The sequence below is a fragment of the Lethenteron reissneri genome, chromosome 19 (genome assembly GCF_015708825.2).
Source record: "Lethenteron reissneri isolate LAM-NWPU_2019-01 chromosome 19, ASM1570882v1, whole genome shotgun sequence".
Classification (NCBI taxonomy): domain Eukaryota; kingdom Metazoa; phylum Chordata; class Hyperoartia; order Petromyzontiformes; family Petromyzontidae; genus Lethenteron; species Lethenteron reissneri.
Window position 1 is genome coordinate 2,138,813 of NC_083797.1, and position 21,958 is coordinate 2,160,770.

Genomic DNA, 21,958 nt, shown 5'->3' on the forward strand with positions numbered 1-21,958 from the left:
GTGGACTGACTCAATGTCGAGGACCATGCAGGGGTTGGAGTGTTCCTTGTCCGCTTCAGCATTGTAGAAGAGAATCTTCTTACTGCTCACCACGACATACTGCCAGTGCAAAGCAATAAAGAGGAAGGTCATCCTGTACTCAAGGTTACATCATAGCTGTTCTGTGTATTAATGCAAGTTGGAATTTATGATAACATTGTGGCTTGCACCGGCAAACGGTGAAATAGCGACTGTAAAAATATAAACTTAAAAATATAAACTTTTATATTTTAAGGGAGCTCTAATATTAAATGTGGATTTAATTTTTTTAGAAAAATATATTACAAACCTGTTTCCTCCATCCAAACCGTTTCATGTTCTTGTTTGGCACGAATAACCAGCCCTCCAGCCTGCCTTCTAAAAGGAGAAATAACCATATGGAAGAACCCTCAATTTTACGAGCACTCAAATGGTAAATCAAACACTTCCATATAATTATTGCTTTTACAGACACAAGCTTTCAACATGCTAATATCTAGTCTGGACACCTTACCAAAGCGCCACCGAAATGCAACAACCAAGCATCAATTAACCTGGCATCGCTGAGTGCATTACGCATCGTGCCCCGTGCATATTCAAAACTAAAACAGAATTTAAACAGTGCAACCTTCCTTCATGCAACTTTTTTGCAGTCTCCTAATACTGTGCAAAACCCATATTAAATATTACAGCTTCATTTATTTCAGTTGTGCAATACAGTACATTACTGAGTCATGGAACTCAATGATGGCCAAAGTCTATGCACAATGAAGTATACTGGCTGGGAGTCCGATCCCCGCTCTCTCACTCTTGTGGCTGGGCAGCCCAGCCAGGGACCACGGCTCAGCTTATGAACAAAAACAAAGAGCGAATTATTTTAAATAAAATAAAGCAAAAATATTTTTCAAAGACTGATGGGTGTGTTATTTACCTTATTAAAGAAAGAATAATGTAATTTTGTTATAAAAAATGTCCTTGCTATAATATGGATACAATATTCAACCATGTTGGATTAGGTTCCAATGATCACCGCAATACCATGCAGTCTCTCTAAGAGTTTGCAGTATTCATATTCTTTGGTTCTTTCGGTAAAGTCACGTAGATAAAAAAAATAAAAAATAAAGTGAAAAAATATATATAATAAAACTTTAATGAAAACAAAAATCACGGTTGTAGCCAATATTTTCATGGAAAATTTTGAGACGGACACCATCCAGGCATCCACTCTACGCCCGTCCTTGTGGAAGAAGTACGTGGACGGCACGTTTGTCATCTGGCCACATGGCCGACCGGCTCTGAACCAATTCCCCAACCACATCAATTCCATACACCCAGCCATCAAATTCACCATGGAGGTAGAAAAGGATGGTATGCTACCTTTCTTGGATGTCCAAATCAAAAAGAGACCAGATGGCTCAATGAGCCATTCTTTCTACAGAAAAGTAACCAAAACTGACGCCTACATAAAACCTGATTCCCACCACCATCCATCCCAGAAGAATTCCCTTATCAAAACGCTACACTATAGAACTCAATGTATCTCCGATGATGAACACCTAACCAGTATACTCAAACAAGTACACCAAGCTCTCAAGGCGAATGGATATTCTGACTACACAATCCGCAAAGCCATCACTCAAACCGTGAGGAAGGAGCCATCTGAGGATCCAATCAAAACCATCACTCTGTCATGCATAGCAGGGGTAACCAAAAATATTTCCAAAAACATGAATAAACACAAGATCCAGGTCCGATTTAACACACTACATACAATTTGTGATCTGATCCCATCTGTGAAGGACAAGATTCCTGACATGCAATATCCCGGCGTCTTCAAACTAAGCTGTATCTGCGGCAGCAGTTACATTGGGGAAACTAAGCGACATATCTCGGACTGTGTTCGTAAGCATAAGGCAGATTTGAAACATGGTAGGACCAATGTTTCTGACGTGGATGATCATTACTTGAATGCGGCTGGCTCACAGGAAATTGGTTGCTCTAAGACGATGGTACTTTGCAAGCCTACTGGCTATCAACAAAGACTCGCTTATGAAGCCATCCATATAAACAGACAGACACAATTTCAACCGAGAAGATGGTTATGAACTCAGCAATCATTGGAAAGATGTCATCAACCACTTTGGGTCATGACTTGATTTGTGTTATCTTGTCAACCTCCACCGTCAGCAGTGTGGGTGTGTGGAGCGAGGTGCAATGATTGCCTGGAGGCCCTTTTTGTGGAGACCAACTGCCGGCCTACATTAGCATTAGCTGCCCCGCCCATGCTGCTGACACACTTGGGCTACGCCCATCTCTAAAACTTTATAAACAATTTGCTTTTAGAGGCTACCCCCCCCTTTTCCTGATGACGACCGCTTGTGTTGCGATCTAAACGTCGTGGTTTTTGTTTTTATTATTTTTATTCACTTTATTTTTTATTATTATTTTTCTATCTACGTGACTTTACCGAAAGAACCAAAGAATATTAATTCCTGCAGTCACGAAAGTTTTAAGTAAAAATTTTGATTGCAGTATTGTGGACCGTATTTTCACGCAAACCGTACCATCAGTGTCCCGTCATGAGACAAAGTTTAAGTTCGCTTTAAATTGAGTGCGGAACCTGAATTTATTACGCTTTTTTGTGCAGAGTGGTGACCGGACTGAGACAACTTAATACACTGGAGAACTCTGCTTAATCACAGTCAGTTGCCTGGATTCCAACTCAGGATAACAGCAGCGGCAGTTAAACGCTCACTTTTGAGCCACTGGGCCACCTTCATTGGGAACCATTTTGAACAAAGTAATAACCAACTATATTGTGGGAAAATTGCATCGATTAACTTTTAACTAAAAATCTAACAAGAAGACACAAACACACACATGCATGGCACCTTTAGGAGAGTCGGGCTCAGGTGGCTCCTCCACAAAATACTCTGGGATGTTGGGTGTCCCCACGGGGGAATCAGGGAACACATCGGAATCCGCAGAGCAGCAGGGTTTTGTGGAAATGCTCATGGAGGAGGTGGAGTGTTGATAGGAGAAGGACATCGACTCCGAAGTACGTACATGAGATATGCGGACTTTAGGGTGGTGGGATGAACGAGCGAGAGAGGAGGTGGTGAAAGGTGGTGGTGGTGGAGGGTGTTGTGCGCAGATAATGAGAAAAAAATGGGTTGTGGATGGGTGTGCAAATAAATGGAGAGAAAAACAGAATTTAAATCAAGAGTAAAGATAAAGATATCATTTGGCATACAAAGTTACACAATTAATAACTGATTAGAGAGCAACAGAAAAGAAACCATAGAGAATAAGCAACATGAATACTGCAATCATGGAAAAGTCAACAAAGGATTAACTGAAGAGTGTGCAAGATTGAGAGGGGCAGTTGTTAGAAAACCAAGGGGAGCTCGGAATTAGCAGTCGTGAAAGGTGGCAGGTTTTTAAGAATTTCGAGTGGTTACCGGGGAAACCATCGTCTGGCTCCGAGTCGCCATGGTTACTGCTGAGGCTGGTAGTGTCCATGCCCAGCTGGACGGAGAGGAGCTGCGACCTCAGCTGCTCTATGTCACTGTCCTTGCTGTCCAGCACCATCTGCAACTCGATGCGCGTTGTGTTCTCCTCCATCATTAGCTGCGCATCACAAATGGAAAGAGAAACGAAATAGGGGACAGACACATGTTTGATGTGTACACGGAGAAGAGGAGTTTGCAGGCAAGACCAAGGGGTGCAGAAAGGAAGGAAGCATGAAGAACAAAGTAAGGAGGGGAATTGGGAACGATGTGAAGGGTGGTAGGGTTTTGAGGGTTTCAGGCAAGAATATAATTTGACAGGCACGAAAAAACTAGCTATCACAGTGTCAATCAGTGCGGGGCATGGGTAGTGATCTACCCATAAGGGCGCTATTTTAGGTTAGCAGTGCTATTTAACAAATGCTGGGGGACCATTTTTTATTGTACATAATTCAAAAAGTCAAGTGTTTTCATGTCAGTCTACAAGTATCAAACTATACACACAATTACGTTAAAGCAGATTAAGTAATCTTGAAATTGATATTTACATGTTTTAACACAAATTGTGTTATACTCTAAAAGTACATTCCAAAAATATTATAACTATTTATGTTGTGTCATGAATCCTCTGCTTATTCACAAACTCATCACCATCATCCATGTGTAAATGATCACTTTGTGTAAATGATCACTTTGTGTAAATGATCACTTTGTGTAAATGATCACTTTGTGGAAACACCATTGCCGGTTAGAAGCTGGAGTCCGATTACAAATTTTACATCTTAATTCAGTTCACCCCTTTCACAATGCAACATGTGCATCCTCATTCTCCCGGTGCAATGACTACTAAAGTGAAGGAGGACCACATAACACAGTTGGGAATACACAATCAGGGACTAAACCTCTCAGTGTCTGGGCATTAGTCCTCAGTAAGAGGCGCTAAACAGGCTCAGTGATGTAAGAGGGGGGCAGTGGCGAATTAATCCGCACTCAATGAGACCTTAACATCAGGCTAATTAATTCCAATTGTGGCAATCGGGTAGTGGTGAGGGGTAGAAAATATAATTTATCTTAACAATTGGTTTTAATTGTGCCTGACGTGCACAAGGGAAAAACTGTCTTAATTACAGGAGATTAATGGGTTGAATGACACTGGCAAGTGCGATTTCCTCCTTAGCAGAATTTAAATGCACAACAGGTCAGCTGGGAATTCATAATTTTTAAAAATGTTGTGAGTTGAAATAAGCTTTATAGTCAGAATATGAAATAAGTCTCAACGCTAACATGGAGGCTATATGTTACTGCTCGAGTATGAGCAAGCGGTATAGCAGGGCTGTTACTCTCCATGAAGGAGTTTGGGTATAGATTAAGACTCATAACCACCTGATATTGTCAGGGTAACGGGTAAGGCATAAAGCTAGCCTTCTAGTGACAGTCAGGAAGCCAGGCTAAGGCATACGTCTGGCCTGATATCCTTGGAGTAATAAGCCCCTTAGCGGGCCTGCGATTGTCCGAAAGATAATGGTTAAGCCACAGATTAGGCCTGCTAGTGTGCGCTTTCGTGGGCGGCAGAACGTACTGCCTGCAACTCGTTGAAATCGCGCTGGTACTTGAGGGTCATCTGGGAGAACTTCTCCTTTTCCTGGTTGAGCACCAGTTGCAGCTTGCGGTTCTCCTTCTCCCGTCGCTTCAGGTCTGTGCCACTGCTGCGATTGCGGTCAATGTGGATGTCCTTGCGGTTCATAATCTCCGCAAGCTTGTTGACCGCCTTAAAAACATCATGTTCAACGCATTAATAAAAAAACAGCATCCGTTTCATGAAGTTCGCATTAATGTCTGCTTTCATGACTTTTAATTGCTACTCAATTGGCTACCAGCAGGAAACATCAGATTTTATTAATTGGAGACTTCCTTTGGCTGTCTGCTGTAGCTGTAAAATGTACACATCTCTTTAATCTTTGGCTTTATCACCTGATCCAGATCTACGTAACCCATATTAGCAGATGTATTTTTTTACTTTACATGAATGCTATTTATTTTTAAGTTATGTAATAAGAAGAGGAAATGTGGTTATGTGTTGTGGCAGCTAATGGGATGTGACAAAAGCACTGAGCCCCCACAGTAGCGATGCTAGATTTATGCCTCAAGGCAGACAAGAAAAACATTAACTGTGCCTTTCTTGTCTGCATCAATGCTTACAAAGCAGTTGGAGGTCTCTCCTTTATGAGTGGTAGAAAATGTTCATTGCAAAATTTGAATTTTCATCTAAATCATCCAAGGCTCTGACATCTTGCCCATGAGAACTATAGCAGGCGAAAACGATACAACTAACGTGGGTCGTGCCTGGTGGTGCACACTCAAGAATGAAGGACTTGGTAAACAAGAATCTAATTAATTATGTGCTCATTAGCAGAGCCATATCATGCTTATTAAGGTTTGATGAGTTTCACGGCTGAGCCAGCTGCGGTCCTTGTAAACTCCAGAAGGAACAAGTGGTGCCACTTTACCATTGTTGATCACATGTTGGCGATGTTACAAATCTCCCACACGCTAATGCATTGAAGGTCTACATACGAATGTTTGTATAGGAGGTTTGTGCAAAACAGGTGGTGGATATAAAAGAAAATGACCACAAAGCAAAACTTTTCATTCAATTTTCATCATGGGTAGACCCACCTGTGTTTTCAGCGTCCTCTCAGTCTGCAGCTGCTTATCATACTGAGCCTTAATGTAGGCAATGTCTGTGCCACCTTCCTTAAGCGTTTGGATATCTGTTGTAAATACAGAGTTCATAGTTAACAGAGGGGCAGGACTACATCAGCCCATTTCAGGTTTTGGTAAATGTGAAAAGTTTTAAACAGCAAATAAACAAACACTAAATAGCATTCATTACAATTTGTGTACATTATTATGAGAACTTAAAGTTGACAGGTAATAGATTAGTAAGAAAATATAATTATATTGTCCTGCTCAAACGAGCACAGAGCAGTGTTTATCGCTTGCCTATAGCCCAGACTAAACAGTGTAAATTCCATATTCTGATAAGCAGGGTGATTACATTAATATAACTACTGTCAACTTCCCATGAAGTTTAACACTTTTGAGAAATGAGGGGCTGAGTCGACCCACAAAACAGCGAGGCATACACTACTCTAGACCGGTTTTAACAGTCTCATCACTTAGCAGTCAGGCTTGTTTGTGAACTGTCGATCTTATAGACAACCCTCTCTTTACGATTTGGATTCTCGTTCAACATTTATAATGCATGTAATTTGAATGCAGCCTATTTAGTGTTAGGAACTTACTTTCCATTGCTGTCTGTAGCCTGGTGTTGATTTCATCTTTTTCGCTGTGCAACGTGGTTACTTGTTCCAGGAGAGCCTTCTTACTGTCCTCCAACTAATAAACAAATACACCCATCCTTTACCCATGTAAAAACACACGTGACTTAAACTTTCTTTACAGTAACAAAGCACATGCAATTCTGTATAAAGTGTAAAAAGGATAGGAGTGTAAGTAAATTACTTTGTTTGAAACTCCAAAGGAAAAAACTAGTATTTTGAACTGGTTCATAAACATATAAAATGTATTATAGGATATAAATGCAGTTGTATCGCAAAATCCTGAAATTAAAATGCACAAATCTACACTAGGGTACATGTGGGTGTGGTGTGGAGCGATGGGTCACGGTAGTGAAACACGGGAGAGAGGAGAGCAACTATAGCACAGCAAGCATGGCCCTGCACCAACAACAAGCCACAGGGAGAGTCGTGCACAGGGCAGCACCAAGTCCCTAGGGCATTCAAAGGGGGGGTCACAGGGTCCATCAGCATTGAGTTTCAGGGGCAGTCATGGTGGCAGATGATGAAAAGGTGAGAAATGAAGGCAGCAGCATTGAGCAAGGATGAGCAGCAGAAGAGGTTGGGAATGGGGGTTAGGCAAAGGGACAGGCTGAGGAGTGCGAAACCAAAGTACATTATTGGTAGAGATAAAGAAACAAATTGAGGGGAAAGGAGACAGGAGATAGTGTGGGTTGTTGCAGAGTTATACCAATCCAAACCATTACAATATTTATTCAGTATAGGAGATCGATAGGTACCACTACAAGGACTGTTTTTTGCACAGCTTGCTTTACGTGATTGAACTTTAAATATTGCCGCTCCAGAGCTGGTGTTTGAAACCTGCTTTGGTCGTATTTTACCACCATGCACTATGTACATCTGTAATGAGGCGTTCTTTCTGTATAAGCTCCTGCTTGTATCGCTGCGCCACCTCCTTGATCTCCAGCTCCTTCATGATCTTCTCCTGCTCGATGTTGGAGAACTGCTCTTCTGCATGGGAGCGTGCCGATTGCTCCGAGTCCACCTTGCTTGCCACAAACTCTAACTGTGCCGCCAGCGAATCCCTATAAGGGTGGAGTGCAAAGCAGATGACAGTCTGATTCCAGTTACATGAGCAGACAGACAAGGAAGTTGTGTAATGTCTTGTCATAAACGTTGCCTGTTAATTAAATTCCAATTTTACTGAAGTCTACACTGGAAAACTGACAAAAAAATAGGGATTAAATATAGAAATTTTAATTGCATCTAATTTCTAAATATGGTTGGCAGAATTTGTATTCAACGTACCGGTTAGCTGACACAATAATTGGCAAATTAATCGCTTGTACACATTATCATTTAATTTGCTTGGCTGATCGTGGCCGAACCCAAAAATCTAATATGAATCATATTGGCTGCCAAATCCTACATATTAGGGAAATTAAAGCAACAGCTAGAAATTAAAGTTTGTTGTAGCAAATGTAAAATATGCTTAAAAACATCATAAAAATGGCAAAACATGGTAGACAAAGCACCTTTCATCCTCCAGCTCATGTACTTTCTGTTTGAACTCCTTGTTAAACTTTGTCTTTTCTTCACAATCATCTTTCAGCTCCCGAGCCTGTGTTTTGTACAACGTCTACAAAAAACAGAGGAAAAAAAAGACAATTAAATGGTTTTCACTAGGATAAGTTAAACTACTGCAAAGCAATAATAAAGGTAGAACATAAACATCCACGCTCATGAAATGTTTACCGTGAAGTACTGCTCTGTCTCCAGCTGATCCTGCAGTTCTCTCATCTGCCCTTCCGTGTCAAGTCGCCACCTAGAAGTGAAATGGGAAGAAACCGGTTTGGAGAGAGAGCACAAACCCTTAAACAATCATTTTACATGATGATAAACACATTCCTGCGGAGGAAGCTGGTAGGAACGTTGGGTTGCTCGGTCAAAGGCCAGGGTCAACGGCGGCGTGGTGTATTCCACAAATATGCCCGACTGTGAGGGCGGGCACAAGCTGGTGTGAGTCGGTTAAACGTTGAGTTTTATAAGGGCACCACGGGGTGACCAGCCCCTCCCCACCCAGCCCCACCCTCCCCACCCAGCTCCTCCCCACCCTCCCCTCCCCACCCAGCTCCACCCTCCCCTCTCCACCCAGCCCCACCCCTCCCATTTTTGGATGCACGACGGACGGGCACAATAATCCCCTGTGGGCTGGTGGAACCAGGAGGTTCCTACCAGTATTAAACACAGCAGCTGCCCCTATAAATATAACCCCAGCTAAGAGCCAAAGTCACTTCCTGCATCTAACATTTAACTCTAAAAGATAGTTCAATACATTCATCAATATAAATATTTATTTGCGACCGATTTCTGACTACAGCAAATAGTAGCAGTCATATTTTTTTAGTTTATAGTCTACTGCTATGGGCACTTATCAAGTTTATATTTCCACCCAGATAGTTACTAACAAGTTAATTATTTCCTAGTCTGTTCAATACCACCTGCTGTTAATATTTCCCACCCATTTGTTTGTTCGTCTTTAGAGTATACACAACAGCCAGGTGGCACAGCTGTAGTGAGTGGCTTCAAATCAGAAGATTTACATTTTAAATCCCAGTCGGAGGTCGCCTCAGCCCTTCATCAATCCAGGATTGATAAAATGACGTGAAGAGGAAAGTGGAATATTTTTAATCTTGGCTCAGGGCTATAATGGGAGATGAGGAATGCTGCACTACACTAACTTGAGCAGAAATCAACGCACACTTGCACATCCTACCACTTTCACCAATGCCCAATTTGAGGCAGCCTCATGATTGGGAGAGTACTTGACTGAACAAATCATGAGCTAAAACCCAAATCGAATGTTTTAGCCAGCCGATCATCCTTCCAAAACAAGTACCACTTTGTGGAAATTAAATAGTGGAAGTCCATTTGGAGAGGGTGGTCACCGCCGTAGAAGTGTGAAGCTATCACTTCTTACCCAGTGGCTACCAAAAATAGATGAGGCTATTGCTTATTTAAGGATGCAGGCACTTTAAAGCATTTGTTTAACTAGTAGGTGGCCCAATGACCCAGAGGTCAGAGCATTGAGCTGTCACCAGAGATCATGAGTTATGGTTAAATTGGGTTCTCAAGTGCAGTGAGTTGATGGTCTCAACCTAGTCACCAATAACTACATAAACCATCACCATAAATTTGTTTTTTATATTAATTTGGCTAAATTTCAACTCTGCAAATTTTACATATTTGCGGCTAAGCAGGTAAGCAAGTGCTGCCCATACAATGTGGACCATAAGTGACTAGAAGGGACCTCTGTGGCCCAATTTCTAACAGGAAGCGTGGAACTGTTCTGCAACAGCTTCAACCGAATAATTTGTATCATATGACACTCCGATTAGCACGGTTGGCTATGGACAATGAGGAAGAAGTTCAACATACATACTTGGCCGTACAATTGGAATATTCATGGTTCTTTCGGTGAAGTCACATAGAAGGGAAACAATAAAATACAAATATAAAATTCTCACGACGTTTCGATTGCAACACAAGCAATCATCATCATTGCTTGTGTTGCAATCGAAACGTCGTTACAATTGTATTGCTTTATATTTTTCTTATTTTATTGTTTCCCTTCTACGTGACTTTACCGAAAACACCAAGAATATGAATCCCTGCAGTCACGAAGCTTTAAATAAAAAATTGGGATAAACTTAAGATTTTTTTACACGTCAAAAAATGCACTGAACTTGGGGCAATAGACATGGAGAAGTGGCAGAGAAACTCGTACTTTCTGAGGTCTGCGAGTTGCTTCTCCAGGGCCGTCTTCTCTGCCAGGAGCAGGTTGATCTCCTGTTTGAGCTGTTTCTCAGAGGCACGCACAACGCTCAGCTGCTGCGACTGTGCCTTCATGTCGTTAAGAGCCAGCTGCCTCTTCTGGGTCTCCTGTTCCAGCTTGAGTACCAGGTTTCTCACCTGTGGGAGCCATTCAAATTAGCCGCAAGGCAACACATCCTGGGTGTCAAGCACTTGCCAATGAAATGCGATATATTCTCAGAGCAGTGAACAAGCCATATGTAGATATTATTTAAAATTCTACGCAGTCACTATTCAGAAAGTTGAAAATATATTATTGTACATTTTTATATTCAACATAGCACTCCTTAATCTGAGAAACAACCTGTTCATTGCTTTGACAAGAGACAGATTGCTTTGTAAATTAACCTCGATGCTCTTATTAAATATATTCTGTTCCCATTTCATTGAATGACAGCATAACAATAGATTACAAAAAATATTTTTTTGTGGAGGCCAATTAATTTCACTGTCCACATTCACCTCTATTTGCTTCATAATCTCTCCTACACATCTGAAGCTGTAAAGGGACACCCAGCCAACCCATTTCCCCCATTCCAGACACTCATGTCACTTCACCAGCGAAGGTAGCTACTATGTGGGTCTTGTTGACTCCAATGATACCAATCGACTGTGAACCAGAGCACATAGGTAAAACACCAATGGCCAAACCACAGGTTTGTGTTAAACAGCATCCTCCGTATCCTCATGCTATACATCGCTGACCTCTTCATCCAGGCGCTCCTTCTGCTTGAGGAGCATGTCAGTGTTGTGTTTTGACTGCTTCAGGTCCAGCTCCAACATAGAGCAGCGCTTCTCAGCCTCCACTTGTCCTGCTTCCAATCTCTGCTTGCTTGCCTTCTCCTCCACCAGTTTGCTCTCCAGCTCTGTGTGGGTGTGCAGGACAAAGGCGAACGTTGCGTCCTGAGCAATGCAATTCTCATTACCAATATGAGATCGGAGATGTGCAAGAGTTAGAGTGCCCTACTGCGGCACATGAAATTTGTTAGATTATACAATTTAGAGTGCCCTGAAATAATGATTCATTGAGTTTATTTGACATGAAGTAACTCTCTTAATAGTAAGACCAAGTCATTTATATTTGATTGTTTACTATTGAGTCTAATATATAAATGAAAATCTTGAAAAAATGTACAGAGTAAAACAGGCTCAGCTCATCTTCAAAGAATTCTGATGAAAAATACTGCTTTAAAATCTTGTTGCATTGTTTTGGATTATAGGAACCGAGGGGGTCACAACATTCTACTTTGAATTAAACAGAAAGCTCTTACACAATCTAAGGCTAGCTGTACGTGGACATTTTGAAGATGTCCACAAAAGACTGCTAACGCATTAAAAATTGTCTGAATGTAAAGCGCTCAAGATTCCAGATTGGCACTAAAATGTAAATTGAAATATGGAATCTGGAATCCATACATGTCAAGTGCATGGGATTTGTCAATTTGTAGCAAAATCACAGCATGAAAATTCCTCTGCAGGGTACCTACACAAGGTAAGGGCAATTGAGACCAAACATCTCTTTTCGAGGGAGATGCGGGTAAAAACAAGTCCAATATGAAAGCAAAAATCAAAGCATAAAACAAAAACACTGCAGAGGCACAATGGAAACATCCTCCACAGTGCCATGCCCAAGGCAGGCACGCCTTTGAGCGACGCAGCACGTGTAAGGGGGTGTATTCGGTGGGCGGCGAGCGATGAGCTGCGAGGGGCCGTACCGCTGATGGCCTGGGAGTGCGCCTCCTCGGCCGTTTCAAGACTGCTGCGATCGGCGAGGCGAGCCTTTGCCTCCCGGTGCTCGCGTGTCTCCTGCTCAAGGAGCTGTTGAACTGTTTTCAGCTTGAAGTTGAGGTCAATCTCAATGCTGCTCTTCTCCTGTGCGTGGTTAAAAAAAGAAAATATAAGCAGCAGAAATTCAGGATGTTAATTACTTTTTGTAACCGTGTTGCATACGTAAAGATCTCTTTATGAATCCACTGATGGAAAAAGGCCACCCAACCTATGACGTTCATTTTCTTGGTTCTTTCGGTAAAGTCACGTAGAAGGGAAATAATAAAATAAAAAAAATAAAACATAATAAAAAATGTTTTATTTCCCTTCTATGTGACTTTACCAAAAGAACCAAGAAGATGAATCCCTACAGTCACAAAAGCTTGAAATCAAAATCTATGACGTTCAGGCAAGGGTGTTTTTTCATCATACTTCACCACAATGGTCAGTGTGGGTTTGTGAAGGGGGTGTTGTTGTGTCAAGGATCGATTTAGATATCACTTGCCATTGATGTTGACAGCAATTGCACTCGGGTCACTGAGTTCAAAGCAAGATTCACTAACCATTGCGTTACCTCTACACCCATGTTGCACTCAAGTGGTGGAAAATATTGTGGACAAACGCAATAATAACAGTGTTTATCTGGAACTGATAATGGACAACCACTCCTTTTTACTGGAGAAACAATAAATTTGGTGGTGATGAAAGTATTTATATTATAAAAAATATTTTTCAATCTTACTATCTGAAGCTATGACATCCCTAGATGACTCATTCCACCGATATGTTTTGATTGCAGTGCAAACGATTTGATTATTTTTAATATATTTCAAAACCAGATTAAAATTCTAAGCTGTGCTAAAAAGAAAGCTAAACCACATTTACTAAGAGTGGTAAATAAAAATACTTACTGGAACATAGTGGGAATAGTTTTAAAATCCAAAGGGGTAAGCTGTGGAAATTAGGAGAGTGCTAAAATGGGCAAATTATTGAATGTGACTAAACAGGAAAAATTCAATTTGGCTGTAAAGATACGTCTGTTTGAATGGGTGGCTTAACAGTCTGGTAGGTGGGTAGACGGAGAAGATAGTGGGCAGGTTGCCGTGTGTAATGGTGAGTTAGTAAATCAAATGTTAACTAATTAGGTGAATGCATTGGTAAGCAGGTGGTTTGTGCGTTGCTAAACTGGAGAATCAGATAAGTGGATGGGTGGGTGTGTGAGTGAAGGAAACCTTCTCAATGCAGGACAGCTTGTCTTGCAGCTGTCCACGCTCAACTTCTGCCCTCGACAGGCTGCTCCGGAGCTCCTTCAGCTTCTCCTGCTGCGAGGACAGTCGGCCTGTGGCACCGAGAATTTACATTTTTCCATTGAAGAAGCACGTACACACACACACAAACAAACAAATGCACAATGACATACATACAAGCACACAAAAGGTTCCCAATAAAACCCGACAGACTGCTGTGACAAATGCTGTTCACGACCATCTATATCAAGGTTGGAGCGGTGAATGAGGCGCTGGGGTGTGGCTAGCACTACGATCATCTGCCTTTGCATCTGCAGTGTTTATGTTTGCACAGTGCACCTGGGAACCGAACTTAGATTGCCAGGTTCATTGGATAGCGTTAACCACGCCACTACTCGCCGCGCAAGCAGCCGGAATAGCATATGCAGAATTGCGCACATCCTAACCTTCATGGAAAAAGAATAAGCTTTACCCTTTTCCGGCAATGAAAGGGGTGTTATGATGTTCAAACACCAAATAAACACCCATTGCAAGGCATCAAGTCTGCATTAACCAGACTTGCTTGTGGTAAAACATACAAACAAACATGCTTTGATAATGTTTGCATTGTCTTTGAAACTGATTGGCCTACACCAGACAGCATTGCCTTGTCTCACCAGTTTTAGACCAGAGAACACCAAGAGGCAAACAGGACAAGAGCAATGCAAATATCAAAACATTCAAACCTCGGATTAAACTGCATGGGATAATATTTTTGCTGGCATCAAAATTGTGAAAAAATAATAGGATTTACCCTTTCGACAATAATGCAGGTGTTAAGATGTTCAAACACATTGTTTTACCACAAGCATGTGTGGTTGATGCAGACTTGATGCCTTGCAACAGGTGTCTATTCGGCGTTTAGATATCTTTATACCTGTAATGTTGCGGAATATGGTAAAGCATATTCTTTTTTAATCATTTTTGATACCAGCGAAAAATGCTCAGATAGATATATGTAGCTAATCTTTTCACAACTAAGAATGCATAGAAAAAATGTAATAGCTGGGGAAATATCGAATACTAGCTATACGACCCGGCTTCGCCCGAGACTTAGATTCTTGTCTTGGATTAATACACGGTCTACGCGGAGGGGGGGGGATGCGTGACGTCAGCAGGCACACTGCGTGACGCTGCCGCATGCGGGTGACATCACAGATGTGACGTCACCGCTCACTTGCCGTGCAAAATATATTCATTATTGCGCCCCCCCCCCCACCCCCAAAATACAAGTCTATTTCTATACTTTTTGCATTGTGTACAGTCTGGAAGCTACCCACATGCCAAATTTAAAGTTTGTTGCATGTTGGGAAGTATGCTAAACATTTCGAACAGACACACATTCACAAATTTCCCTTTTATATATATATATATAGATTCACCACGATTATGAATTTGGAAGCAAAACACTGAGCGAGAGCGCGAGTTTAGAGGGCCGTACTCTGTAGGTCGGAAATGAGCTCCGAGCCCTGCGTGTGGTCCCTGCGCTCCGAGTCAAGTGCCGACTGCAGGCCGATGAGCTCTTTTTCCAGTGCCAGCTTCTCTCCTTCCAGCTTGCGCACGTGCTCGCCCAGCTCGCGGTCGGCGTCCTCCAGGGCGGCCAGGGCACGTGCCCCCTCCGCCTGCACCTTTTTGGCCCGGCTGCACGCCTCCCGCTCCGAGCGAAGCTCCTCCAGGCTGTCATCAAGCTGTCGGGGCGGGGGAGTGAACGTGCCATGATGTTAAAGATCGCAATTAGAAGATGTATTTATGCGGGAGGAATCCAATGAGCATGCACAGAAATACCCATTGATAGCAGCTCTTGCATGTTACGCAAAAAATGTCACATGCCAGGCAGTCTCAGATAAGTAGACTATTATACATTAACTACTGTATCATTTAGAATGTGGGTCTCATAATAGGCTTGTGACATTCAAAAGTTTCAGTGGTGTTTTTTTGCCTTTATTTTTAATTGTTTTGATAATACAATTTTTTTTAAAATTTACAATACAAAAAGCAATACAACTAAAATTATGAACCATAAATAGGTTAATTTGATAGTCATGAAAATAACAGGGCTTTGATAAGAAAATGGTACCCCCAGCCCTAAATGATCAGTTTGAGTTTCCCATACTTGAGTTTGGTTCCCAAATGTAGCAAATTAATTGTCTGAACCCAGCCACCATTGAATGCACCAACAAATATCTAATTAAATTTAGTTTTCACTTAATTTGGCTACATTTTAACTCAAGAGAATTGCAGTACTTTGCAAAAGTTATTAATGGATACTTCCACCTCTAAACAGGCACAAATGAAACTTTGGGGAAAGGCAACAGACTGTTGAGGGGAGAAAATGGGAAACTTTTACCCAGACAACAGTGGATCACCAGAAGCTATTCTTACTTGGACAGGAATTCATTTGCCAATTGTTCCTCCTAATGGCTAAGCCGCTGTCTAGTCATTACCAGATGAGGTCGGAAAGAATAGTTATCCTCCAAAGTTAATGTTGAGTCAACACTGGCCCAACAACATATTCCACTGCTGCAATCATACACGCAAAATGTGCTATATTGAATACACAGCCAAGCGGAAGCAATATGGTGATTGGAGGTTACTTATCCACTTAAAATGTTCTCTCCAGAGTATCGACGAAACGTACTTGGCATTTATGTAGAAAAGGGCAGCCTTTCCTATATAATTATCAGCTCTTTAAATGAGTTCACATTCCTCATGTGTGATTTGTGGCACGTTTACCTGTTTTTGTAATAAGGTGACTTTTTCATTTGAGACTTGTGAATTTTGATTCTTTTTCTTAAGCTCCTCCAGCTGCTCTTTTAGGCTATTTACTGTGGCAGAACAATAAACATTCAACAACAAATTATTGTAGCACTTAAAAATAAAACAACACGCATGTCATCATGAACAGTCTCACAATTAAACACATTATTGAGCAAATGCATGTATTAAAAGCAGATTGCAGAAAATTAGATTTGTACTTGTAACCATTTACAGTGTGGTGGCTAATTCAGGGTGAAATCAGTAAGTGCAGCTAAAATGTTGTTATAATAGTCAATGGAGGGGGTTAAATGGTTTAATAAACCAATATACAGTAAAACCTCATTATTTCGGTATTTGATCATTCGTAATTGGGGATATTTCGGCACGGCTGCGCTTTCGGCATATACCGTATATATTAGTAATTCTCCACAAGCCGAATTGTCGTACCAAATGTTCCAATTTCGGCATACATGACGCAGCACGCCGCAACAAAAACAATAACTCAGTCTAGTGGTGGAGCGCGTGGTGAGCATTAGTGCAGACCTGTTGCTTTGGACTTTCCCTTGTTTATGCACTCTGTGCAAACAAACCATCTCAGAAATGACATCTACACCTACATGAAGAAGTAATATAAAGGGACTGAAGTATAAATCCCTTAGTCTGTAAGACAAATAAAAAGTTTTGAATAGAATTTATGCAGATGCGTCAATGCGTATGGTGTGTGAAGACACCATTGTCAACAGTGAAGTGTCACATCAGCTGATGTCATCTGACAGCGAGTCATGTGGTGTAAAAGTGTAAAAGAATGTAGTCTTTAAGTAAACATTAAGTGAAAACTGCTGGTTACTGATGGTAAGTGTTACTTTTCTTAGGAAAAAAATAACTGCAAAACAAATTTGGATTTTTTTTTCTTTTAATTGGGATAGGAGGCACTGGAGAGGACCATTGTACATAATTCAGAATATTGGATAATTCGGCAAGGCCAGAGCCCCATAGTGTCGAATTAACAAGGGTTTACTGTAATGATGAAGAATGCAAGAACAGAGAAGAGATAGAAAGGAGATTTGGGACCTAAAGAGAGTAGGCCTGGAAAGGAAATTAGAAAAAAATATAAGGTGATGGTCACTAAAAAAAAAAGGTTATGTGCAAGAGAGAAAAGTAGAATAGGAGTTAGATATAACAAGATAAAGAATATGTCCTTGGCGAGTGACTGATAGTTGAGGTTGTATCAGTAGTGTCATCAACATGGATATTGTTGCCAGCAATTATTAATGGAGAGGAGGAAGATAGCTCCAAATTGTGGGAAAAGTCGAAAATAATCTGACGTAAATCTAAATTTTATTTAGGTGGGTGATGAACAATAGAAAGTTTAAGCTTGGCAAGGAGGTAGAAAGTCAAACTTTGAAGTCAGGTTTAGTGATAACAGCAATACCACAACCTCTATTGTGAATAGGAGCATGCTCAGAGGTGGTCGCCAGTCTCTGGGGTAGTTTTAGAGAGTTATGGTCCTGTGGCGAGTGCCCAGGTCTCAGGCTGGTACAGAAAATCAATGTTGCCTTCCTTTAGAGATCACGAATGAGGAGATATCTGCAATGGTATGGACAATCAAGAGGGCAAAATGTACGTATGAAGATCCAGATGTCAAAGGAGAAGGCCTGATAGTTCTGAGATGTTGTGGCAGATCGAGTTTCATGATGGGGAGAGTAGTCTGGGAGTCGAGGAGGAATAAAAGTTGACCTCTGAACAGTGTTAAAATGAAAAGCAGTTAATATTTATGCTCGACTTCTGCACTGAAGAGGGGGTCTGTGCACTAACAAGTAAATATGTTTCTGTTGTGATGTAGTGTTAATGACTAAGGTGCAGATGTATTAATTATAATTCAACATTCGCAATGCAGTGCTTTAATATTATCTTATATAAAACATACCAGTATATATTGTGCATTTTTGTGCTTCGTTATTTTGCTTATAAATGGAATATTAAAACTTAAATTATTGTTCGGTCAAATAAGCTACTCCACAAATCAACTTGGTAATTAAGATAGGATAATCCAACTTTTAAACGCCACTTAACTATGTACCTGCTGGTGTGTCACAAGCGACCTTTCGATGCCACAAAACATTTTTCTACAATTATCTTCATGAAGAGGAATGTTGAACAGAACACGGGTGTCTCTTCTAAAGCAATTAACTTAATTTCTCAGCAGGAAAGGTCATGTGGTGGACGAGGGGGGGGGGTCATTTTCTGACCTTCTCCGTCAAGATGCCTCTTCTTATCGCTCTCTGCATCGGCCCGACGCTGCTGCTCTACCATCTTGTGCTGCACCAGTGCCTTGTCTCGCTCCATCTGTCTCAGTTGCGCTTCAAGATTCTTGCGCGACACGCACTGACGGGGCCAGGAGGCAGGCGAAGCAGCAGCACAAGCGGGGCTCGTCAGGAGCTGTGGGCTCACTCATGTGCCAGGCTGAGATAGCAACCAAAGTCGGCGAAACGTTGGGCTTTTTTTAAACATATAAAATTCTAGTCTAACTACATATTGGGCAGATATCAATTGTTAGGTTTTTTCGGTAAAGTCACGTAGGTAAAAATTTCAAATTAATAAAAGTAAAATAAAAATCACGACGTTTCGGAGGCAACACAAGCTTCCGTCTTCAGGTGGAACCGTAACAGCACGATAGCTATATCAAGTGATACAGCTATCGTGCTGTGATGGTTCCAGCTGTATCACTGAAGACGGAAGCTTGTGTTGCCTCCGAAACGTCGTGATTTTTATTTTATTTTACTTTTGTTAATTAAAAATTTTTACCTACGTGACTTTACCGAAAAAACCTAAGAATATGAATCCTTGCAGTCACGAAAGCTTCAAATCTAGAAAGATATCAATTTATCATTTGAAATTATTATAATGTTCACAATACATGCTTCTAATTATGCGTTTAAGAATGCTAATGTTATATTTAGGCTAATAAAGGGAACTGTATGAGAGAATAAATTGCAATCAATACAAAGGAGACAAAAATATATAACATTTTGAACTCAATTATGATAAGGTCATGAAATTGACGTGAGGGCATCAATATGTCCACTACATTCGACATTTGTTTGATTTTCAACCTGACCTCACAACACCATTTTCGTGTTCTTTCTGCCAAGTGGTGTCACATCGCATCAGGTGACGTAAATTTTGTTAACACGAAGACAAATGACATTCCAGAATGTAACCAATCAGAAAATACCAAAAATATCCAAAACTGTCCTTAAAAATTAAAACAAATTTAATATCAAATTGATTTCAGCTTCAAGAGATCTAATTTGAGAACAAGTTGACTAGAAGTGGATGTTTAAATGAATTTAATTCTAATTACATCTCGTTCATGCCACTGCTTTGTCTCTAGCTCTAAGTTGGCATCTAAAACGCATTCACATTTATCACCTTTATTTTATATCAAATAAGAACATGGTAAACCAAAATCACCATAAAATGCACGTTTAAAGTAGCTACTTTCAAAATGTATTTCCATTAACAGGCACAACTGGCAAAAAAAACACACCACCGCAAGTCAATAAAATGGGAACTCTGTATTTTTTGTGTGTTTACTGAAAAGTGGAAGAAAATCATTTTGAAGTTGATATTTGTTGAAAATTTCATTATCAAAAGATGATATCTTCAATCCACATGGGCAAGGCCAATCTGACCCTGGAGGCTCATCATAAAACCAATCCTCGACTATGCCATTAGACACCTTGCATCGTCAGCCGCATCCCCTGCAAGGCAGGATTTGCTATTCTGAGTCATGCAACACAATTAGATTCACACTCACCTCTTCTTCCAGATCTTTCAACAACTTCTCCAGCCGAGAGTTTGCATTCCTAACATTGTAATGAACACCAGAGTTGGCGTTAATATTAAAAGTTAGCAACACAAGTTACTCATGTTTTCTCACATCAAAATATTCAAAAAATCATGAATTAACTTTTTAAACTTTAATGTAATTATGTTGCAATATAAATACATAAAATATAAAATAAGCCTCCTATTCATAGAACAAATGTTCAACGCATCAAATACATACAATACACAAAACGTAAGCATTAAGCATTGCAGCGAAGCCTGTACTATGGATAAGCTGTCACTCACATGATTCATCCTTACCCTTGTCAGACATTCATCATTCACCTGTTCCTCACTACCCACCAGTTTATACAAGCATGGGAAGTACCCACACAAGCAACAAGCCTTCCCCAATGACACACACATCCATTATATGATCATGAAATGAGGCTGTCATGCTGGGCTATTATTACAGTTGGCAGAGAGGATAAGCAGCTGCAAGGACCAAAAGCTAAACAAATTGGGTCAAAGGTATTATTTAACTTTGTTTGCATAAACTAAACATAAGCTTTCAAATGACACCTCATTTAAATTAGTGAAGAAATCCAGAATATTTGTTTTTTCAAACCCATACATACACACCTACATCCAAATCAGCCACTTATCACATAGCTTTGATGTGTACGTATACCTGCGTGCATGTACATTCTTTTTCAAAGTCACACAACAAAACATTAAATACCTAAAAAATCTGATTGCTCCTATTCATAAAGTGGCCCTTGGCATGCAGCTCGCCTGTGTAATTGTACTGATGGATGTATAATGAATGTCAAAATTAGCAACGTGCAATAATGCAACAAAGCAGTTTTCCTACCTGCATTTTTGTTCGGCTTCATCCTTTATCTGTACAGCATTCTTCATCTGCCTCTCCAGCATCTCTATTTTCATTTTGTCTGCCTAAAACGTAATTGTTATTAAATTAAATGGTGACATTTAAAAAATAAATGTATTTTTTTTTTACAAACTAGAACAAATGTTCTTTCCAAAACACAATGTATGCTATTTACCGTGGGAAGCTAACCATGGTATATGCATAATGATTGTTGATTGAAGACTCATATTAGTTTATAGCAAAGTATGATTTATGAGCTTAAACATAATTTTAGTATCTCATTGACAAATACAACCAACATGGATTAAAATAAAAAATAACATTTTAGTTGGTACAAATGTATACCCATAAGCAAATTGAGTGCTTTAAATACATTTCAGTGCCAACTCATGTTTTTCAAAATAATTGTTCAACTGTGAAAGATGGTAATTAGTTTAAATTACGCCTCACCATTGAACTGCCATCCTGAAAAAGGAAAATTACAGAAATGTTACAATTAAAAACTGCACCACCACAAAAGATGACTCACGCAACACAATGTTGTTGGGGCATAATAGTTTGTGCATTCATGTGCAATTTCTACCTGAGAACTTTTCAAAGGCTCCTCATTGTTTCCCACCACAGCAGACACTCCACTTAGCAATCTGTGCACAGAAAGGATCAAGAGAAACTCATTTTCTTGTTCCTCGCATGCTGGCCAGATGT

At 40.5% G+C, this 21,958-nt stretch overlaps 1 protein-coding gene across 8 annotated transcripts in view; it reads right to left on the bottom strand.

Annotated features, from left to right (window-relative positions):
• Window positions 1-21,958, bottom strand: part of LOC133344150 (rho-associated protein kinase 2-like) — a 59,464-nt gene that overhangs the window by 16,692 nt on the left and 20,814 nt on the right. For 5 of the 8 annotated variants that reach the window (XM_061554151.1, XM_061554144.1, XM_061554150.1 and 2 more), the window contains exons 12-32: window positions 21,837-21,897; window positions 21,704-21,718; window positions 21,236-21,318; window positions 20,351-20,399; window positions 18,780-18,915; window positions 16,507-16,598; window positions 15,215-15,461; window positions 13,720-13,826; window positions 12,436-12,592; window positions 11,426-11,586; window positions 10,635-10,819; window positions 8,603-8,672; window positions 8,383-8,486; window positions 7,746-7,932; window positions 6,833-6,926; window positions 6,204-6,298; window positions 5,107-5,295; window positions 3,480-3,648; window positions 2,910-3,098; window positions 329-396; window positions 11-99 (exon numbers count right to left, since the gene is read on the bottom strand). In XM_061554151.1, the coding sequence (XP_061410135.1) occupies window positions 11-99; window positions 329-396; window positions 2,910-3,098; window positions 3,480-3,648; window positions 5,107-5,295; window positions 6,204-6,298; window positions 6,833-6,926; window positions 7,746-7,932; window positions 8,383-8,486; window positions 8,603-8,672; window positions 10,635-10,819; window positions 11,426-11,586; window positions 12,436-12,592; window positions 13,720-13,826; window positions 15,215-15,461; window positions 16,507-16,598; window positions 18,780-18,915; window positions 20,351-20,399; window positions 21,236-21,318; window positions 21,704-21,718; window positions 21,837-21,897 (2,547 nt within the window). The remainder of the gene's footprint in view (window positions 1-10; window positions 100-328; window positions 397-2,909; window positions 3,099-3,479; window positions 3,649-5,106; window positions 5,296-6,203; window positions 6,299-6,832; window positions 6,927-7,745; window positions 7,933-8,382; window positions 8,487-8,602; window positions 8,673-10,634; window positions 10,820-11,425; window positions 11,587-12,435; window positions 12,593-13,719; window positions 13,827-15,214; window positions 15,462-16,506; window positions 16,599-18,779; window positions 18,916-20,350; window positions 20,400-21,235; window positions 21,319-21,703; window positions 21,719-21,836; window positions 21,898-21,958) is intronic. The other 3 variants (XM_061554146.1, XM_061554145.1, XM_061554152.1) reach the window with 3 other exon arrangements.